Source organism: Diabrotica virgifera, chromosome 8 (genome assembly GCF_917563875.1).
Source record: "Diabrotica virgifera virgifera chromosome 8, PGI_DIABVI_V3a".
Classification (NCBI taxonomy): domain Eukaryota; kingdom Metazoa; phylum Arthropoda; class Insecta; order Coleoptera; family Chrysomelidae; genus Diabrotica; species Diabrotica virgifera.
The window spans coordinates 194,421,293-194,438,805 of NC_065450.1; the positions used below are offsets into that span (position 1 = coordinate 194,421,293).

The following is a 17,513-nucleotide window of genomic DNA, read 5'->3' on the forward strand; positions in this document are numbered from 1 at the left end:
TCCTTTCGAATGTGTCGAGTTTGTTTTTGGATGTTTCTTTCAGCACCCAGACTTCACTGCCATAGCATGTTATTGGTCGAATTAAGGTTTTATAGATTCTAATCTTTGTATTTCGGTGGACACTTTTTGACCGAAATATATGGGAGAGGGCAAAATAAGCTCTGTTTGCCTGCGTTATTCTCTTCCTTATTTCTCCATCTTCTGATCCGTCGGCATATATTTCTACTCCCAGGTATGTAAACTTTTCAACCGTTTCAATGTCATCTTCATGTATAATGTTTTCTGGGAATATATTTCTTCTCGTCTGAGTCATTATTTTTGTTTTTTCTGTGTTAATTTTAAGACCTAGCATTTTTGTTTGTGTTTTTAACTCTGCATATGTTTCCTGTGCTCCTGTTGATGTTCTACTCAGAATATTAATATCATCAGCATAAGCGGCCAGTTGAACCGTTCGGTTGGTCAGTAGATTTCCTCGTCCAGTTTTCATTTGCCTAACCGCATATTCCAGTGCCAGGTTAAACAATGTTGGGGCCAGCCCATCTACCTGTTTTAGTCCCTGCGAAATGTTAAAAAAGTCTGTCCGGTGGTTTTGTATTCGTACACATGCCTGAGTTTCATCCATTGTGGCTTTAATGAGTCTTATTAACTTGTGTGGTATTGCCAATTCAGCCAATATATAGTATAGTTTGTTCCTTTTGACTGAGTCGTATGCCTGTTTGAAGTCTACAAACACGTTGTGAACATCAATATCGTGTTCCCATGCTTTGCTCAAGATCTGTTTTTCTGTGAATATTTGATCCAGTGTCGATCTTCCCCGTCGGAAGCCCGTCTGATACTCTCCAATAATATTTTCTGCTAGTGGTTGGAGCCGCTGGTTTATAATATACGTGAGGACTTTATATGCTGTACATATTCCACGGTAGTTTTTGCACTGGAGTTTGTCTCATTTTTTATAGATCGGGCATACTATACTTTTCTTCCAGTCGTCGGGTATTTTCTCTTCTTGCCATACGTCTCTGATGAGCGCGTGGATGTGAATTGCTAGGTGGTCGCCACCTACCTTTTATAGTTCTGCTGGTATTTCATCAACTCCCGGAGCTTTATTGTTTTTCTGGGACTTAATGGCTTCGAAAACTTCCTCTATGGTTGGAGCTTCTACTCCATTCTCTTCTACGTAGATCATACCCATTTCATCTTCCATGTCTACTTGAGTTCCAAGTAGTGTCTGAAAATAATGCTTCCAGGTTTCTGTGACTTTCTGTTGGTCACAGATTATTTGCCCACTTTCATCTTTACATAGACTTGTTTGAGGTTTATACCCACATTTTATCTTTTTTAGGTATTCGTAAGCCCCTCTAATTTCGTTGTTTTTGAAATGTCTTTCCATTTTTTCTATTTGTCCATTTTCATAGGCTCTCTTTTTATTTCTACATGTCTTGTCTGCTTTCCGTCTTGCGACTTCAAATAATGTTCGTCTTTCCCGTGTTCTTCTTGATATGTACATTTTGTGTGCTTCATTTCTTTCCTCGATTGCTTGTCTGCACTCGTCATCAAACCATGCTGCTCTTCTCTCCTTTTTCTTGTTTCCCAGGGTGGACGCTGCTGCTGTTTTGATATTAGTCCATTTGCCCTCTATGGAGTGCAGTTCTAGCGTCCTTAACTCATTTGCGACTTCTTGTTCGAACTTCTCTTTACATTCCTGAATCTTCAGTTTTTCCAGGTCCAGTTTGTTTGTTCTTTGTTGTCTTTCGTTTCTTTTGCTGTTAACTCTGCATCTAAATTTGGTTTGTACTAAAAGATGGTCTGATCCACAGCATGCTCCTCGTCGTGTTCTCACATCGGAGATACTACTGGCTGCCCTTTTGTCTATCAGCACATGGTCAATTTGATTGGTTTTGGTTCCATCTGGTGAAATCCATGTCATTTTGTGTATGCCTTCATGTGGGAAGCATGTGGAACTTATAACCATGTTTTTACTGGTGGGCAAAATTTATCAAAAACTCCCCATTCTCGCTTGTTTCATTGTGCAGAGAGTGTTTTCCTATTGTGCCATAGAACTGCGGTTCCTTGCCTATTTTAGCATACATATCACCCATTATAATCTTGATGTCATTTTTTGGCGCATTATCATATACTATCTCCAGCTGTTGGTAAAAGCTTTCCCTTGTATGTTGCTCTTGATCTTCTGTTGGACAGTGAATGTTTATCATTGTTAGGTTGAAGAAGTGGGTGCGAATTCTCAACTTACATATCCTTTCACTGACTGCCTGGAAGTCGATGATTTTTGACTTAAAATCATTATCCACCACAAATGCGACTCCACATTCTTTGCTTCCTTGTTCCTTCCCACTATATAGAATTGTGTGCGTTTTAGTGTCCCTGACACCTTTCCCCAGCCATCTTGTCTCCTGAAGAGCAGTAATCATGATCTTATATCTTTTTAGTTCTTGCAGAAGTGCGGTTTGAGCTCCTGGTCTATTTAGCGTCCTCACATTCCAGTTTCCAAATGCATAGTCCATGTTTCGTAGCTTGAGTCGTTTCCGAAAGTTCCGTCCTGTATTCCGAGGCAAATGTTCAGGTTTCCTAACAGTGTGTTTTTTTCCGGGAGTGGGTTGTCAGCCCACTGCCCAACCTTCCTCCTTTATCCGGGCTTAGGACCGGCAGTGGTGACTCCTGAGCTACTCGATTCACCCATTTTTCATCACAGGCGGAGTTCTTTTTAGTCTTACACTTTTCAAACATTCAAATATATCGTCATGTTTAAAAAAGGACGTAGGTATATAACAGATACCTTTTTGCATTTATTTTAACTTTTGATACATATACATTGTACATTTTCTGTAATTTCTTCATACATTTCTTAAATCAAAATCATTATTTACGACTATTACAGTTTTCGCAGTATTTCCATCTTTTTATATAGTAATACTTTACTATTGCACGGTGTAGACGCTGCTAATTTCTCGCAATGCAGTTCTTCGATGTGCAAGCCGTCTAAAGGTACGTATACATACAAGGGTAAACCTCGCTCGGTGTAGTAGCTCCACTTAGTGGATACGTCGGTGATCGCCGCTTGGCGCGTATACTCTTCGTTTCAACCGGTTTGCGGTTTATATGTAAGGGAGCGCATGCTGTATCCACTTGAGCAGCTACACCGAGCGGGGTTCACCCTTGTATGGCTACGTACCTTAATGATCGCACTCGGCTCGATGAAACGTAAGCTTTGCAGGCTCAATGCAGGCTTTTAAGCCTCTCCTTACGCAAACATTTTCAGGCCCAAGTTCACGACAGCGCAGCGTAGTCAGCAGTCGAACCTTGCGTTTTATGGACAGTCGAAGCCCACGACAATACTAAGAGCAGCATTCGTCCCTCTGCGGTGGCATAACTTTTTTTCGCTGAAAACTGGATAGAAATCGGACAGAAACTGGATAAATTTGAAACTTTATTGTTTATATATGAAGCATAACGTAAACAAATAACGTAAAAAGTGAAATTATGTATAATTCATATAATTAGCTACAATCTGTAACAGTTTCAAGTTTCTACATTGTAAAAAACAAGAGAATTTAAGCATTTTTCATTATAATCGTTTTTTTTATTTAAACAATTCATAAACATAAAAAAAATTTGATCGACTACTCGTGTATTGTTCCCGCGAATCCATATATCTGCAAAATTTCATTCATTTCCATTGAAGAAAAGGCAGTCAAATTAACGTCTAAAGATTTGACGCAAACGGTTGAACTAAATAAAAGCGTTTAAAAAATGCCGTTTTTGACATTAAATGGTTTATAAATAAAAATGGCCGCCAGATCTTACGCAGGAATTAGTTACAATTTGCTCTTATAGGTACATATTAATTGTTGAAAAAACGCTTCAGTAAAAAACGTCAAAATTTTTGCTACGATGTACGGAACGAGGTTCGGTTCGTTGCTTATATCAAACCCCATGTAACATCGTCGCGAACGTCTGTTCATCGCTTCGATGTTCGCGACGAGGCTCGATACGGCATTCGGTGCATGTCTGCACCCACCTTAAGAGATAGAAAAGCCTTCAAAACGGCGTATATTTTTGAGAGAGAAAATATTAGTCGAGGAAATGAAGCTGAAAAAATGGCAAAACCTCGCAATTTTTTCGTCCAGCATCGATTTGTTCAAAAATTTGGGATTATGCTCATTACACCCTCTAGGTTATTTTATATATTGAGCCGTTGTACGCTTTTGCTTTTTTAAGGGTGAAAACTACCCCTAATTGTAAAAGATTATAAAATAACATTTTAAACTTTAATATTGTCAACATTTGGTTCTTATTAGTTACATAATTATTGTTTGACGCTTTAAGATACACTATCATAATATTTCAACGCTTAAAACCACCCTTGTTGGAGCTATATATAAAAAAATTTACTTATCCTAAAAGGATAATTTCGGCTTGCATCGATTTACATGATAATTTGGGATTAGGTTCATCTCATCCTGTAGTTCATATTCTATATCATGCTTAAGGGCGTTGATTATTTTTAGGGGTGTAAACTACCCCTTATTGTCAAAAATTATATAAAAACATTGTAAACTTTAATACGGGTAAAATTTGGTTTTTATTGGTTAAATAATGATTGTTTTATACTTTAGGATATAATATAATATTTCAACCCTTATAAACCACCCTTAATAACATTACAGTTTTTATAAGTAGATATTTTAATAGATCTATACAGAAAAAAGGTAAAACTAAAGAATTACAAAAACATTTGTTTACACAAAAATACGAATTTACAAATATGTACAAATACAAATACAAATAGTTTTTTGGTCATCTTCCAGTATACGAACCGGTTCTGTGGTATTATACATACATTGAAAATTTTCCATAAGCGGACTATCCGAATTTTTCGAAAAAAAAAATTTGTTTTATAAACATAGCTCCTTCATATTTGGCGATAAAAAGATTTTTCAAAAATGACTTTATATAATTTTTGAAGAGTTATAAGACTATGCAAACTAAATTCCGTAAGATCCCTTAGTTTTTAATTAGGGTGGGTTTAAATAGCTTGAATAAGGGGGTGTTTGGTTGTAAATAGAGGTTTTAAACAGGTTTGGTAAATCTCACTAAATGTTCAATGCAATGAAAATCTATGCACAAAGAAATTTTAGTTATTAAAAAAGCTATAATTTAGTCGTCTATAATTTTTTTCGTATCTCCAGTATTATCGGAAATATTTTGAAGTAAAAGGTAAAAATTGGGAAATTCCAAAAAATTTATTTTCCTTTAAAGTCCAATTTTTCTAAAATTAGGCCTTTTAAATAGGTCAAACTTTTTAGGTGTATTGATAATACAAATATAAAAGGAATTGCAGAAGGTGAAGCCCAATTTTTAATTAGGAGGATAGTTAGGGGGTTGTTTTCACTGATTTATTCATACAAAGAAACAGGTACCGACAATTTTTTGATCATTAGTTGCTTAATTTTCAGGCTAGAAACTTTTTATTATTATTTTTTGAAATAGCTAAGTATGTACTTAAAAAAAGATTATTTAAGTTTTCCTCGAAAAATACAAAGTTTTTCCGTTATTTTACTTTGAATATTTCAAATTATGCATTTGACGAAAAAAGCTACCTTTTAACATGCCGTATCTCGGTTTGTGTTGGTCTTAAGGATATAACAAAAAAGAATTTGGTTTGTGTTACTAAAACTTACAATTTTAGTATGTACAGTTTTTTTGATTAAATGCATATTTTTCGAGGTATTCTCAAAAAATCTTCTAAAAAAGTTGATTTTTTCACCGAAAAATTGCTACTTTCAAGCGCGAATAACTCGAAAAATATTAGTTTTACAAACAAAATTTTTTTCTTAGAATTACTTTTCACATCAGCTTACATGGTTAAAATCTAATAAAAAATACCCGCCCCCGAGATGGGGTGGCAACCACCCCCAAGGTTTTAGCGTACAGCGGCATGATATAGAAAATGATCCTTGGACTATTCCCTACCTTCTGTGAAATTTTCTAGTAAATCCATGCTGGACGAAAAAATTGCGAGCCAAAATGCTTCATTTCCCCAACTATATTGTTTATCTTAGAAACTGCTTAAAAAACGGCAACATAATATGACGCAATGGTTACTAATTGTTTATAACTTATAAAAATGAGTTGTTATATATTTCCTGCCCTACTGTATGGAGTAGAAGGGTGGACTCTAACTGACTCTATGCTTAATCGCTTGACAGCCTTTGAGATGTGCGTATACAGACGACTACTAAAAATAGGCTGAGTCGACAGAGTTAGAAATGAGGAAGTCCTTAGACGGCTAAAAAGAACAACATAATTGGTCAATATAATAAAGATACACAAGCTGGAATACTTCGGTCACATTATAAGACACCCTGAAAAATAAAATCTTTTACATCTGATTTACATCTGATTTTACATCTGTTCTTTCAGGGAAAGATCCAAGGTAAACATGGTCCTAATACTCTGGGCTAATTAGCAAAATACAAGGAAAAGTTATTTACCCGCAATTTTATTGCTGGAATCGAATCTTATTATTGTATGTATTAATAATATAGATATGCAAAGTCCGCAGATAGTGTGCTACTTTTTTAATAAACAAAATGGCGCCCGAAAATCGTGTTTTTTTCAATTTTTGCTCTGTAACTCCAAATATTTTAACTTTAGACCAAGAAGACCCAAATAAAAATTCACCGCAATTAAATTCTGTATAGAGGCGTGTTCTTTCCGATTTACTTCGACGAAAACTATCCCCGGAATAAGCGGTTTTTCCAACAAAATCTTTAATTTTTAACTAAACTTTTAGATAAGTAGTTGTTAATCATTAATTAAATGACTTCGTAGCGTAAAAGCCCTTTCAGTATGTATTACAATTCCAGAAGTCTATGGAAATTGAATGAACAGTTTAGCAACAATTAAAATGTTAATTAAAAATTTACGGTCGCTATAATAACGACAATAATTATGATGCATAAGAATAACTATTACTTTTTCATAAATATACACTATACCTATCTAATGTACTTTACAAAATTGAAATTGGACTATTTATGCGGCCTCAGGAATATTTTAAATTTATAAACAATTTTTTGGCTTATAAACAAATAGGGAAATGTTAATCTAAATTAAATTGTGAAAACGGTATTCGAAAGACAGCGGCAGGACGCTTCTTTTAAAAGAAAAAACGTTTAATTATGACGAGTGGTTCCTGAGATACAACCGGTCAAAGTTGACCGGAATTTACGGCAAAGATATAAATGATAGGATCATAATTTTCAAATCATCACCTTTTTATTTTTGTCCTCTTTCTCCACACCAATTTTCATATCTTTAAAATTCTCATAACATGTATTATTATAATAAAAACTATCGATAATACGTGTGAAAATTGCCGAAAATAGCAAAATTCCAATCAAAAATTAGGTGGGAGAAAGTGTAATCTCAAAGTTCAAAATCGGTATACGTTAACAAAATGCATTTTCTCGGCTTCCCATGGAGCAATTTCCTTCATTCTTTTTTTGTTCCCTAATAACTCGAGTAGAGCCATCGAACTAACGCATTATTAAATGTCAAACTTGCTTTTATTTTGTTATAATAGATTAATTTATTTATAAGAACAGAAAATTACATATTTTTTCCAGTTGTAGGCTTTTTTTTAGATAAACTTACTACAAGTGTACCTTTTAAAGTTAAAAACATAAATATTCTCATTTGAAAGCTCTATAATTATTTAAACAATTTGTATTTGAACAAATTAAAATATTGTGTTATAATAAATAAATTAATTTATTATAACAAAACAAAAGCAAGTTTGACATTTAATAATGCGTTAGTTCGATGGCTCTACTCGAGTTACTTGGGAACAAAAAACTAATGAAGGAAATTGCTCCATGGGAAGCCGAGAAAATGCATTTTTTTTAACGTATACCGATTTTGAACTTTGAGGCTTACATTTCCTCCAACCTAATTTTTGATTGGAATTTTGCTATTTTTGGCAATTTTCACACGTATTATCGATAGTTTTTATTATAATAATATATGTTATGAGGATTTTAAAGATATGAAAATTGGTGTGGAGAAAGAGAACAAAAATAAAAAGGTGATGGTTTAAAAATTATGATCCTGTTGTTTATATCTTTGCCGTAAATTCCGGTCAACTTGCCAACGGTCAACGGTTGTATCTCAGGAACCACCCGTCATAATTAAACGTTTTTTTTTTTAGAAGAAGCGTCCTGCCGCTGTCTTTCGAATACCGTTTTCACGATTCAATTTAGATTAATATTTCCCGAGATATTCTATTTGTTTATAAGCCAAAAAATTGTTTATAGATTTAAAATATTCCTGAGGCCGCTTAGATAGTCCAATTTCAATTCTGTAAAGTACATTAGATAGGTATAGTGTCTTTTTATAAAAAAATTATAGTTATTCTTGTGTATCATAATTATTGTCGTTATTATAGCGACCGTAAATTTTTAATTAACATTTCAATTGTTGCTAAACTGTTCATTCAATTTCCATCGGCTTCTGGAACTATAATATATACGGAAAGAGCTTTTACGTTACCAAGTTATTTAATTTTTGATTAACAACTACTTATCTAAAAGTTTAGTTGAAAATTAAAGATTTTGTTGGAAAAACCCGCTTTTTCCGGGGAAAGTCTTCGTCGAAGTAAATCGGAAAAAACACGTGTCTATGCAGAATTTAATTGCGGTGAATTTTTGTTTGAGTGTTTTTGGTCTAAAGTTAAAATCTTTGGAGTTATAAAGGAAAAATTGGAAAAAACACGATTTTCGGGCGCCATTTTGTTTATAAAAAAAGTAGCACACTATCTGCGGACTTTGCATATCTATATTATTAATATATACAATCATAATATTCGATTCCAGCAATAAAATTGCTGGTAAATAACTTTTCCCAAAAATGGCCTATTCTCCGATAATCAGCCCAGACTATAAGGCAATAGTATTACACGAGCGGGACATCCTCAAAAAAGTGCTTAGTTTTCGAGATACTGACCACGGAGGGGAAAATGGCTAATTTTATTCATACTTTATATTTTCGAGGGTGCTGAAAACGAAAATGAGGTTTATTTTGAATTTTATGTGGGGTAACATTATCAAAATCGCAATTTTAACCTAAAAATAAAAAAAATGAAATTGCGTTTTTTGCGTTTACCTCGCAACAACTCTGTTCCATTTTAATATTTTTTTCTAAAGTTTTTACAGTAAATAGCTCTAACATTTCTGAAGACAACGGTACCTGTTTTAAGCTTTTGGTCTTATACCGATAAAGGTTATGAGTTTTTCAAAGTAAAATGTGCGGATTTGTGCATTGCAAAGTTTAATCGCAAAAGTTGTGTGACGAAGTTTAAAATTTAGCTTCTTAATCACGTTTATACTAAAGTAGAGAGTACAAACAAGTTTTTTGGTAAGTTTAGATCAAAATGTTTTATAGAAAAAAAAATAGTGCAACTTTTAATGTCGACATTAGAAATCCCCAATATAACGCTTATTTTTCGAGATACTGACCATGGGTGGAGAATAGCTAATTTTGGTCTTAGATTATGTTTTTGATGATGAAAACGAAAATTAAATTATTTTAAATTTTAGGTTGGGGAATATTGTCAAAATTGCAATTGTACCCTAGAAATAAAAAAAAATTTATCATATTTTTTGCGTTTAGCTCGCTACAACTCTGGTCCGTTTTAATATTTTTTTATAAAGTTTGTACACTATATATCGCTCACTTTTTTGAAGACAATGGTTTCTGCTTTAAGCTTTTAGTCTTATTCTAGTAAAAGTTATGAATCTTTTAAAGTACAAGGTTCAAATTCGTGAATTGCAAAGTTTAATCTCAAAATTTGACTGACAAAATTTGAAATATAGATTTTAAATCAAATTTAAAAATAAAACATGAGTACAAAGAAGTTTTCTGGGAAGCTTTGGATCAAAATGTTTCATAGAAAACAAATGGTGCAACGTTTAACATCTACGTTATAAATCTCCAAAATAACGCTAATTTTTCGAGATACTGATCATTGGTGGTGAATTGCTAATTTTGGTCTAACTTTATGTTTTTGATGGTGCTGAAAACGAAAATCAAGTTTATTTTGAATTTTAGGTGGGAGAAAATTGTCAAAATCGCAATTTTGCCCTAAAAATAAAAAAAAAAGATAATCCACGTCTTTCTTAAAATTAAAAGTTGCACCATATTTTTTCTGCAACACATCTAGACCTAAAACTTCTCATAAAACTTCTTTAAACTCTATGGTTTAACATAAACGTAATCAAATAGATAAATTTTAAATTTTGTCACTTAATTTTAGCGATTTAACTCTGCAATTTACGAATCTGCACCTTTTATTTATAAAACTTCATAACTTTTATAAAAGAAAAAAGACTGAAAGACTACAGTTACGTTCATAGTCTTCACAAAGCTAAGAAATATACGCAGTAGAAATTTTAGAAAAAAATATTAAAATGGAACAGAGTTGTAGCGAGTTAAACGTAAAAATTCGTGACATCACTTTTTTTTTCATTTTTAGGTTAAAATTGTGATTTTGACAATGTTCCGTCACATAAAATTCAAAATAAACCTCTTTTTCATTTTCACTACCATCGAAAACATAAAATAAGATCAAAATTAGCCATTCACCTCCCATGGTCAGTATCTCGAAAAATAAGCGTTATTTTGAGGATGTATAACGTCTATATTAAAAGTTGCGCCATTTTTTTTTCTATTAAATATTTGTAACTAAATCTTTCCAGAAATCTTGTTTGTACTCTATGTTTTAACATAAACGTGATTAATAAGATAAATTTTAAATCTTGCCTCTTAACTTTTGCGATTAAACTTTGCAATTCGCGAATCTGCACCTTTTACTTTAAAAAATTCATAACTTTTACAAGAATAAGACCAAAATCTTAAAACAGATACCGTTGTCTACAAAAACGTAAGCAACATATAGTGTACAAGCCTTAGACAAAATATTAAAATCGACCAATTGAGCAATTGTAAGCTCATTGTTAAAGTCAATGCTTCTTGAAGTTACAATGTCAGGAGCAGTGGTCGTACAAAGAAAGAAACAGTTGGAAGCGTTGCCTTTGTAGCGAGTTAAACTCAAAAAAACGTGATTTCACTTTATTATATTTTTATGGTAAAATTGCGATTTTGACAATATTCCCCCACCTAAAATTTAAAATAAATTTCATTTTCGTTTTCAGCACCTTCAAAAACATAAGCTAAGACCAAAATTAGCCATTGACCACCCATGCTCAGTAGCTCGAAAAATAAGCGTTTTAATGGGGATAATGTCGATAATAAAAGTTGCACTATTTTTTTTCTATAAAACATTTTACTCTAAAATTTTCCAGAAAACTTCTTTGTACTCTTTGTTTTAACACAAACGTAATTAAAAGGCTAAATTTTAAATTTCGTCACTCAACTTTTGCGATTAAACTTTGCAATGCACAAATCCGCACCTTTACCATTGAAAAATTCATAACCTTTATCAGAATAAGAATTGAAGCTTTTATCAGGTACCGTTGTCTTCAGAAATGTTGGAGATATATACTATAAGAAATTCAGGAACAAATGTTGAAATTAAACAGAGTTGTAGCGAGGTAAACGCAAAAAAACGTGATTTATTTTTTTTTATTTTTAGGTTAAAATTGCGATTTTAACAATGTTTCCCCACATAAAATTCAATATAAACCTCATTTTCGTTTTCAACACCTTGAAAAACAAAAATATAAAGTATGAATAAAATTAGCCATTCACCTCTCCGTGGTCAGTTCCTGGTCATTTTAAGGGTATCTCCCGCTCGCCTATATAATATAATATGGAAAATCGATTACATCAACAAAAATCTAAGGCAATGGTATGGAAAATCGACTACATCATTATTCAGAGCTGCGGCCAACAAAGTCACGATAGCGAATATGGTAGCTATGATATCCAACGATCGATAACGGTCATGAAAATAGAAGAAGAAGAAAAATGAAAAAAGGTTAAATATGGAATGTGTTATAACACTGACTGGTGCTAGTTATTATATGAAAAGTCTTTATATTTTTTTAATTTTTATTCTTCTTCTTTTTCCTTTTTTTTTTATATAGACATGATTCTGTCTGTTTTTTCAATGTGCCTCTAGTAAGTTGTCGTTCCATCGTTTTCGTGGGCTTCCCAATGATCGTCTTCCTATTGGGGAACCGTCTCCCGCTGTCCTGACTATCCTATTTGTTGCCTTTCGGCTTATGTGGTCATTCCATTCTATTCTTCTGTTTCTTACCCAGTTATTAATGTTGTACACCTTGCACCTCCGTCGTGTATCTGTATTTCTAGCTCTGTTCCATAGAGACTTACCATCGGTTTTTCGAACGGTTTTCATCTCCGCTGTTTCGAGCAATCCTTTTGTCCTCTCTGTGTCGGGTCGTGCTTCTGTCGCATATGTCATTATTGGTCTGATGACTATTTTGTAAATTTTGCCTTTCATTTCTTTTCCGATATTTTTATTACTCCATATGGTGTCATTCAGGCAACCTGCGACTCTGTTTGCTCTATTCACTTGATCTTCCACTTCTGTTTCGAGCCTTCCGTAGCTAGATAGTGTGATGCCTAGGTATTGAAACTCCATCACTTATTCTATTATCTGACCTTTCAGCTCCAATTTACATCTTATTGGATCTGCTGTTATACCCACGCATTTTGTCTTTTGTGAGGAAATTAACATGTTAAATTTTTGGCTATTATGTTGAATTGGTGCAGCATACGTTGCGAATCATCTTCACTTTGAGAGATTAGTATTGCATCGTCCGCATAGCAGATTATTTTAAGTCGTTTTTCTCCCATTTGGTATCCTTTTTTAGTTCTTAATTTTTTTTATTATTTAGTCCATGATCAGGTTGAACAATAAAGGACTCAAGTAATCCCTCTGTCTTGTCCTTTTGCCGGCTTCAATTGGGTGAGTTAATTCATCGTCCACTTTTACTTTTATTGTGTTGTTCTGGTAGATGTTTTCGATCGTTTTAATTATTCCTAGAGATACCTCTCTCGAGTATAACAAATGGATAATTTCCTTTAATGTGACCCTATCAAATGCTTTCTTGAGGTCCACGAAACATAAATATGCCGATTTGTTGTATTCCAACTATTTCTTTTGAACTTGTCTCATTATAAATATACCGTCAGGGGACATAAAACCTTGTTAATTTTTATTATGTCGGTATTTTTTTTTTAAAACAGCTTACAAGATAAGACTCAAAAACTCGTTTCGATAAGACAACTACATGATCCTGCAGATCTTCTTTTATTGTTAGATATTACTGATCAAGTGGCATGATAATGTTAATCCAATCGACAATCAATTTAAAAAATGACGCAACCAAGATGTAAAATACCGAATATAATTATGTATAAAAAAGTATAAATAAGTATAGGGGAACATACCATCGTATCTATCATTGTGAAATTAGGTGTTAAAGGTATGATTAAACATTTTTCATTAGTATTAAATGAGGGTAGTTTGTGATAAATATTTCAAAATCCTAATTAATCACCTATACAACCTAACTATTTATATTTTGCTACAATATTTTTTTCATTGATATTTTCTATTTTTTCTTTTGGTTCTAATTTGAGCTCTTGTATATCTAAAACTGTGTCTTTAAATCTTTTTTTAGACGTTTTTTGCTTTTGCGATACACTTTGATGATGTTTGTTTTCAAATTTGTCGCGTTCATGTTTCTACACAAAAGTACAATTTATATTGTTATGAAGTTATTTTCTTATGGTACCTTAATATAATTTACTATTTTGGTAGAAATAAATCACAATTTTACTTTAAATTCACGATCACAACTTCTGAAACCGTTCTCAAAATACAAAACTATGTTTTGTATCTTGAGAACTGAGTCTTTTAACTAGGGATGGGAAAAACCTACCGGTTTAAACCTAAAACCGGTTTTTTACTTCGCAATAACCGGTTTTACCGGTTGTTTTTTTGTCCCGGTTATAACCGGTTTTTTCTTTTTAAAGTAAAAACCGGTTATTAGGTTTTTACGGTGATCAGGATTAGGTTAGGTATTATTTTGGATCCCAATCATAATTATTATTCTCAAGTAATTATTCCAAACAAAACCATATTTCAAATTTTATTTTATTTTATAAAATACAGAAACAAACTGAAAGTGCACTCTCGCATCAGCCAGAAACAATTATTAAGTTTTATTATATTTCCTTGAAAAGGTATTTGTAATCATAATATTTACATAAGAAGTGATCTGGTTGAATTAGACGCAAACATCATCTATTTTCCACACCTTGACAACTCTTGACATTGAAAGTGGGTGAATGACTTCTTCTGATTACCAAAAATAATGCTCTGACTATGAATATCGAATTACTGATTACGAATACGAATCTCCAAGAATTTCGCTACGTTTTCAAAACAATACACACATACAGGAAGTATTAAATGAGTTAAAATGTACCTGTTCTACTAATATACAAACGTGTTAAAAGTAATACATGTTCTTTCGATAGTATAATACTAATTTTGATCATACTGATATCGAGTCGAATGGAGTATCGCAAACTAAAGTGTATTGTAAATGTAACTTTGTAACATATTGGGTTAAAAAAACCAAAAACCGTTTTTTCCAAAAACCGGTTTTTTGGTCGGTTATAACCGCCAGGTTAAACCGTAAGCAAAAAAAAACTGGTATAACCGAAAACCGGTGTTTTGTCAGAAACCGCCATCCCTACTTTTAACGTTAAGCTGTGGTAAGGGATAACATTTTTCCAGTATTTTTTATTAAAATTTCATTTAGTAGGCGAGTCAAGTATGGTAAGTTCGCAGTTACTCGAGCGTTATGGGTACCTATTGGTTGTAAAGATTAGGTCCTAAAACCAAAAAATAATTAAGTTAAACTTTTTATTTTAGTGGGGACTTTCCATTTTTTAATTTAGTTTTCCATTTCCAACAATGTTTTGTTCCGATTATAGCGCCAAAATTACTTATTTTTACTTGAGAGATCCAAAAATGCAATAAAAACTGAGGGCTCCTATTTAAGATTTTAAAGTAACCCCACTTCCTACCTCCGTGAGGGGTCGTATTTGATGTCATTTGATTGATTTTTAAAAAATATTTAACACGTATTTTTAGACTTTTTGATCTGGTGTTCATTTCGCGAAATATTGTTAAGTTATTATTTAAAATTTTATAATTATCCCCCACCCCTCGCCGTGGGGTGTCGTGTTTGGTATTAGTCGGTACATTTTTTTAAAATATTCAACACGTACTTTTCAGTTTCTCGATTTGATGTTTATTTTAAGAAATATTCGCTTTTTTGTGAAAATTTGTGACTCAAAAATTTCCTTAGGCCTCGCTCAAATCGTTAGATTTTTGAAATATACACTGACGATTTCGAGTTTTTCTAAATCCAAAAAATTCTTCTAGATACTAAAAATTTCAATATTGATCAATTACTGATCTTGGTTTTTTAGTCTATTAACTAGCTATTTAACGTCAGTATTCTTATAACATGTTTCTTTATCTTTAGGTATATAGAAGAAAATGAGGTTCTTTATTCTTCTTGCCGTATTGGCTGTAGCTGTGAATGCTACGTCAGTCCACCAACAATGGGCTCAATTTAAGGTATGTTATTTTTTGTAATTATTATCAGCATCAGTCAGGCAAAGGTAATAATGAAATTTGTGTTTTGTTAATTTTATTTGAGGCAATGTCTTATTACTGCGTATAGTAGTCTTAATATATTGACAAAATAATTTTTTTGTACTCGAATGACAGCGGCATTACATAATATTTTTCATAAATTTATAATGTATTAATTAATTCTGCCAGTACATATACGTGGTTCTATTTCAATTTAGGTAAAGAGAAATAAATAAAAATACCTAGTCACAATAAGAAAATGCCTTTTTTCAAAATAACTTAAAAATTAGCAGTGATGCCAAAAATCTCAAATAGTAAAAACATATAGATTTTGATTTTCTGAACATTTTGCAGTTTTTATTTTTCTGTAAGACAAAAATTTGTTAAGATATGGCTGTTTAAATTTGCATATACTCGTTATTAGTGACTTATTCAAGCCCTTTCAAGTATAGTCCTTTCAAAAATAATCAATTTGAACTGTTGAAACTTACACGTCGTATAAAAAATACGTAAGTAAAATACCTAATTTGTGAAGCGGTAATCATTAATTTCATTTTGTGATTTTCACGATTTGCTTTATTTTGAGCGTAATTTGCTTACTGTTGCTGTGAAATACTTAAAAAAAACAAAAATAAAGCTTTTTAAAACATTTATGTTTAAAACACTTATAGAGAGTTTTCCCCGAAAAGTGCTCCATATTTTGTTATTTCACGTTATAATATTCGATTTGAAATTTTGCGAATAAAAACCTACTTTTCATTAGCTACAACTCAGCTTGTGCTGGATTTACAGACTTTATCAAAAAATTTTTCACTATTATATGTTACATTTTTTCAATAAAATAACTACTTTTTAAGTTATCTGAGAAACACATACCCACCCCCAGGGCAAAAGCACACATCGGTATATACAATATCATTTTTTTCTTTGGCATGTTAGCTATCATGTGTATGCCAAATTTCGTGTCAATGAAATATCGTTCATTATTACATTCGAGTAAATGTAATAATGAACTTAAAGTGCACTTACTGAACTTGGATATGAGCTATTACCTCCGATTTCGTAAACCTCCATCGATTTGCATGAAAATTGGTGAGTGATTAGAGGATATCTCAAGGAACAAAGGTAACATGGTGCCACCTTGCGCCTTTACCCTGAGGGTGGATACCTTTACCCTCCTCGGGGGTGAAAATTATTTTATTCAAAATAACCCCACAATTCGATAGAAGGACAACTTATAAGCAAAATTTGTTATATAAAGTTATTAAAATAAATCAAAACTTTTGAGTTATTGAAGATCAAAGATTTTAATTTTTCGTGAGAAAAATGCATGTTTTTAACCGATTTTTCATAAATAATTCAAAAACTGAAAGTTTTTACAAAAAAGTAATTATTATCAAAATTGAGGCTAATAAAGAATCAAATAAACTCCTTATGAGAAGAACCTTTCAATGTTAACTGAAAGTGAGTTATAGGTAATTGAATATATATTTCTTTCGTCGAGTACCCAAATCTAAGTATTCAAGCTTAAATACCGGGAAAATGATGCATTTTATAACATAAACTTATAAAATATTTGTCAAAGTTCATCGAAATATCTATCAAATAAGCCCTCGAACGAGTTGATAGCATTAAAATTTATGCACCAAAAATGTTTCAAAATGAATCTTTTAAAAATTTTTTCAAAAAATTTTATTGTTTTTTTGTAAATAACTCCGTTGATTTGTAAGATATCAGGTTCACCTAAAAACTAGTTCAAAGTTGATTTTAAGAGCTATTAAAAACGTCGAAATTAGTCTTTAAACCTCTTAGTTTTTTTTAAATAAATGGTTAA

At 32.2% G+C, this 17,513-nt stretch overlaps 1 protein-coding gene across 1 annotated transcript in view; it reads left to right on the top strand.

Moving 5' to 3' along the window:
* The window catches only part of LOC114337705 (uncharacterized), a 153,328-nt gene that overhangs the window by 49,386 nt on the left and 86,429 nt on the right, over nucleotides 1–17,513 (top strand). Inside the window, exon 6 of the mRNA XM_050659192.1 lies at nucleotides 15,578–15,661. Within this exon, the coding sequence (XP_050515149.1) occupies nucleotides 15,578–15,661 (84 nt within the window). The remainder of the gene's footprint in view (nucleotides 1–15,577; nucleotides 15,662–17,513) is intronic.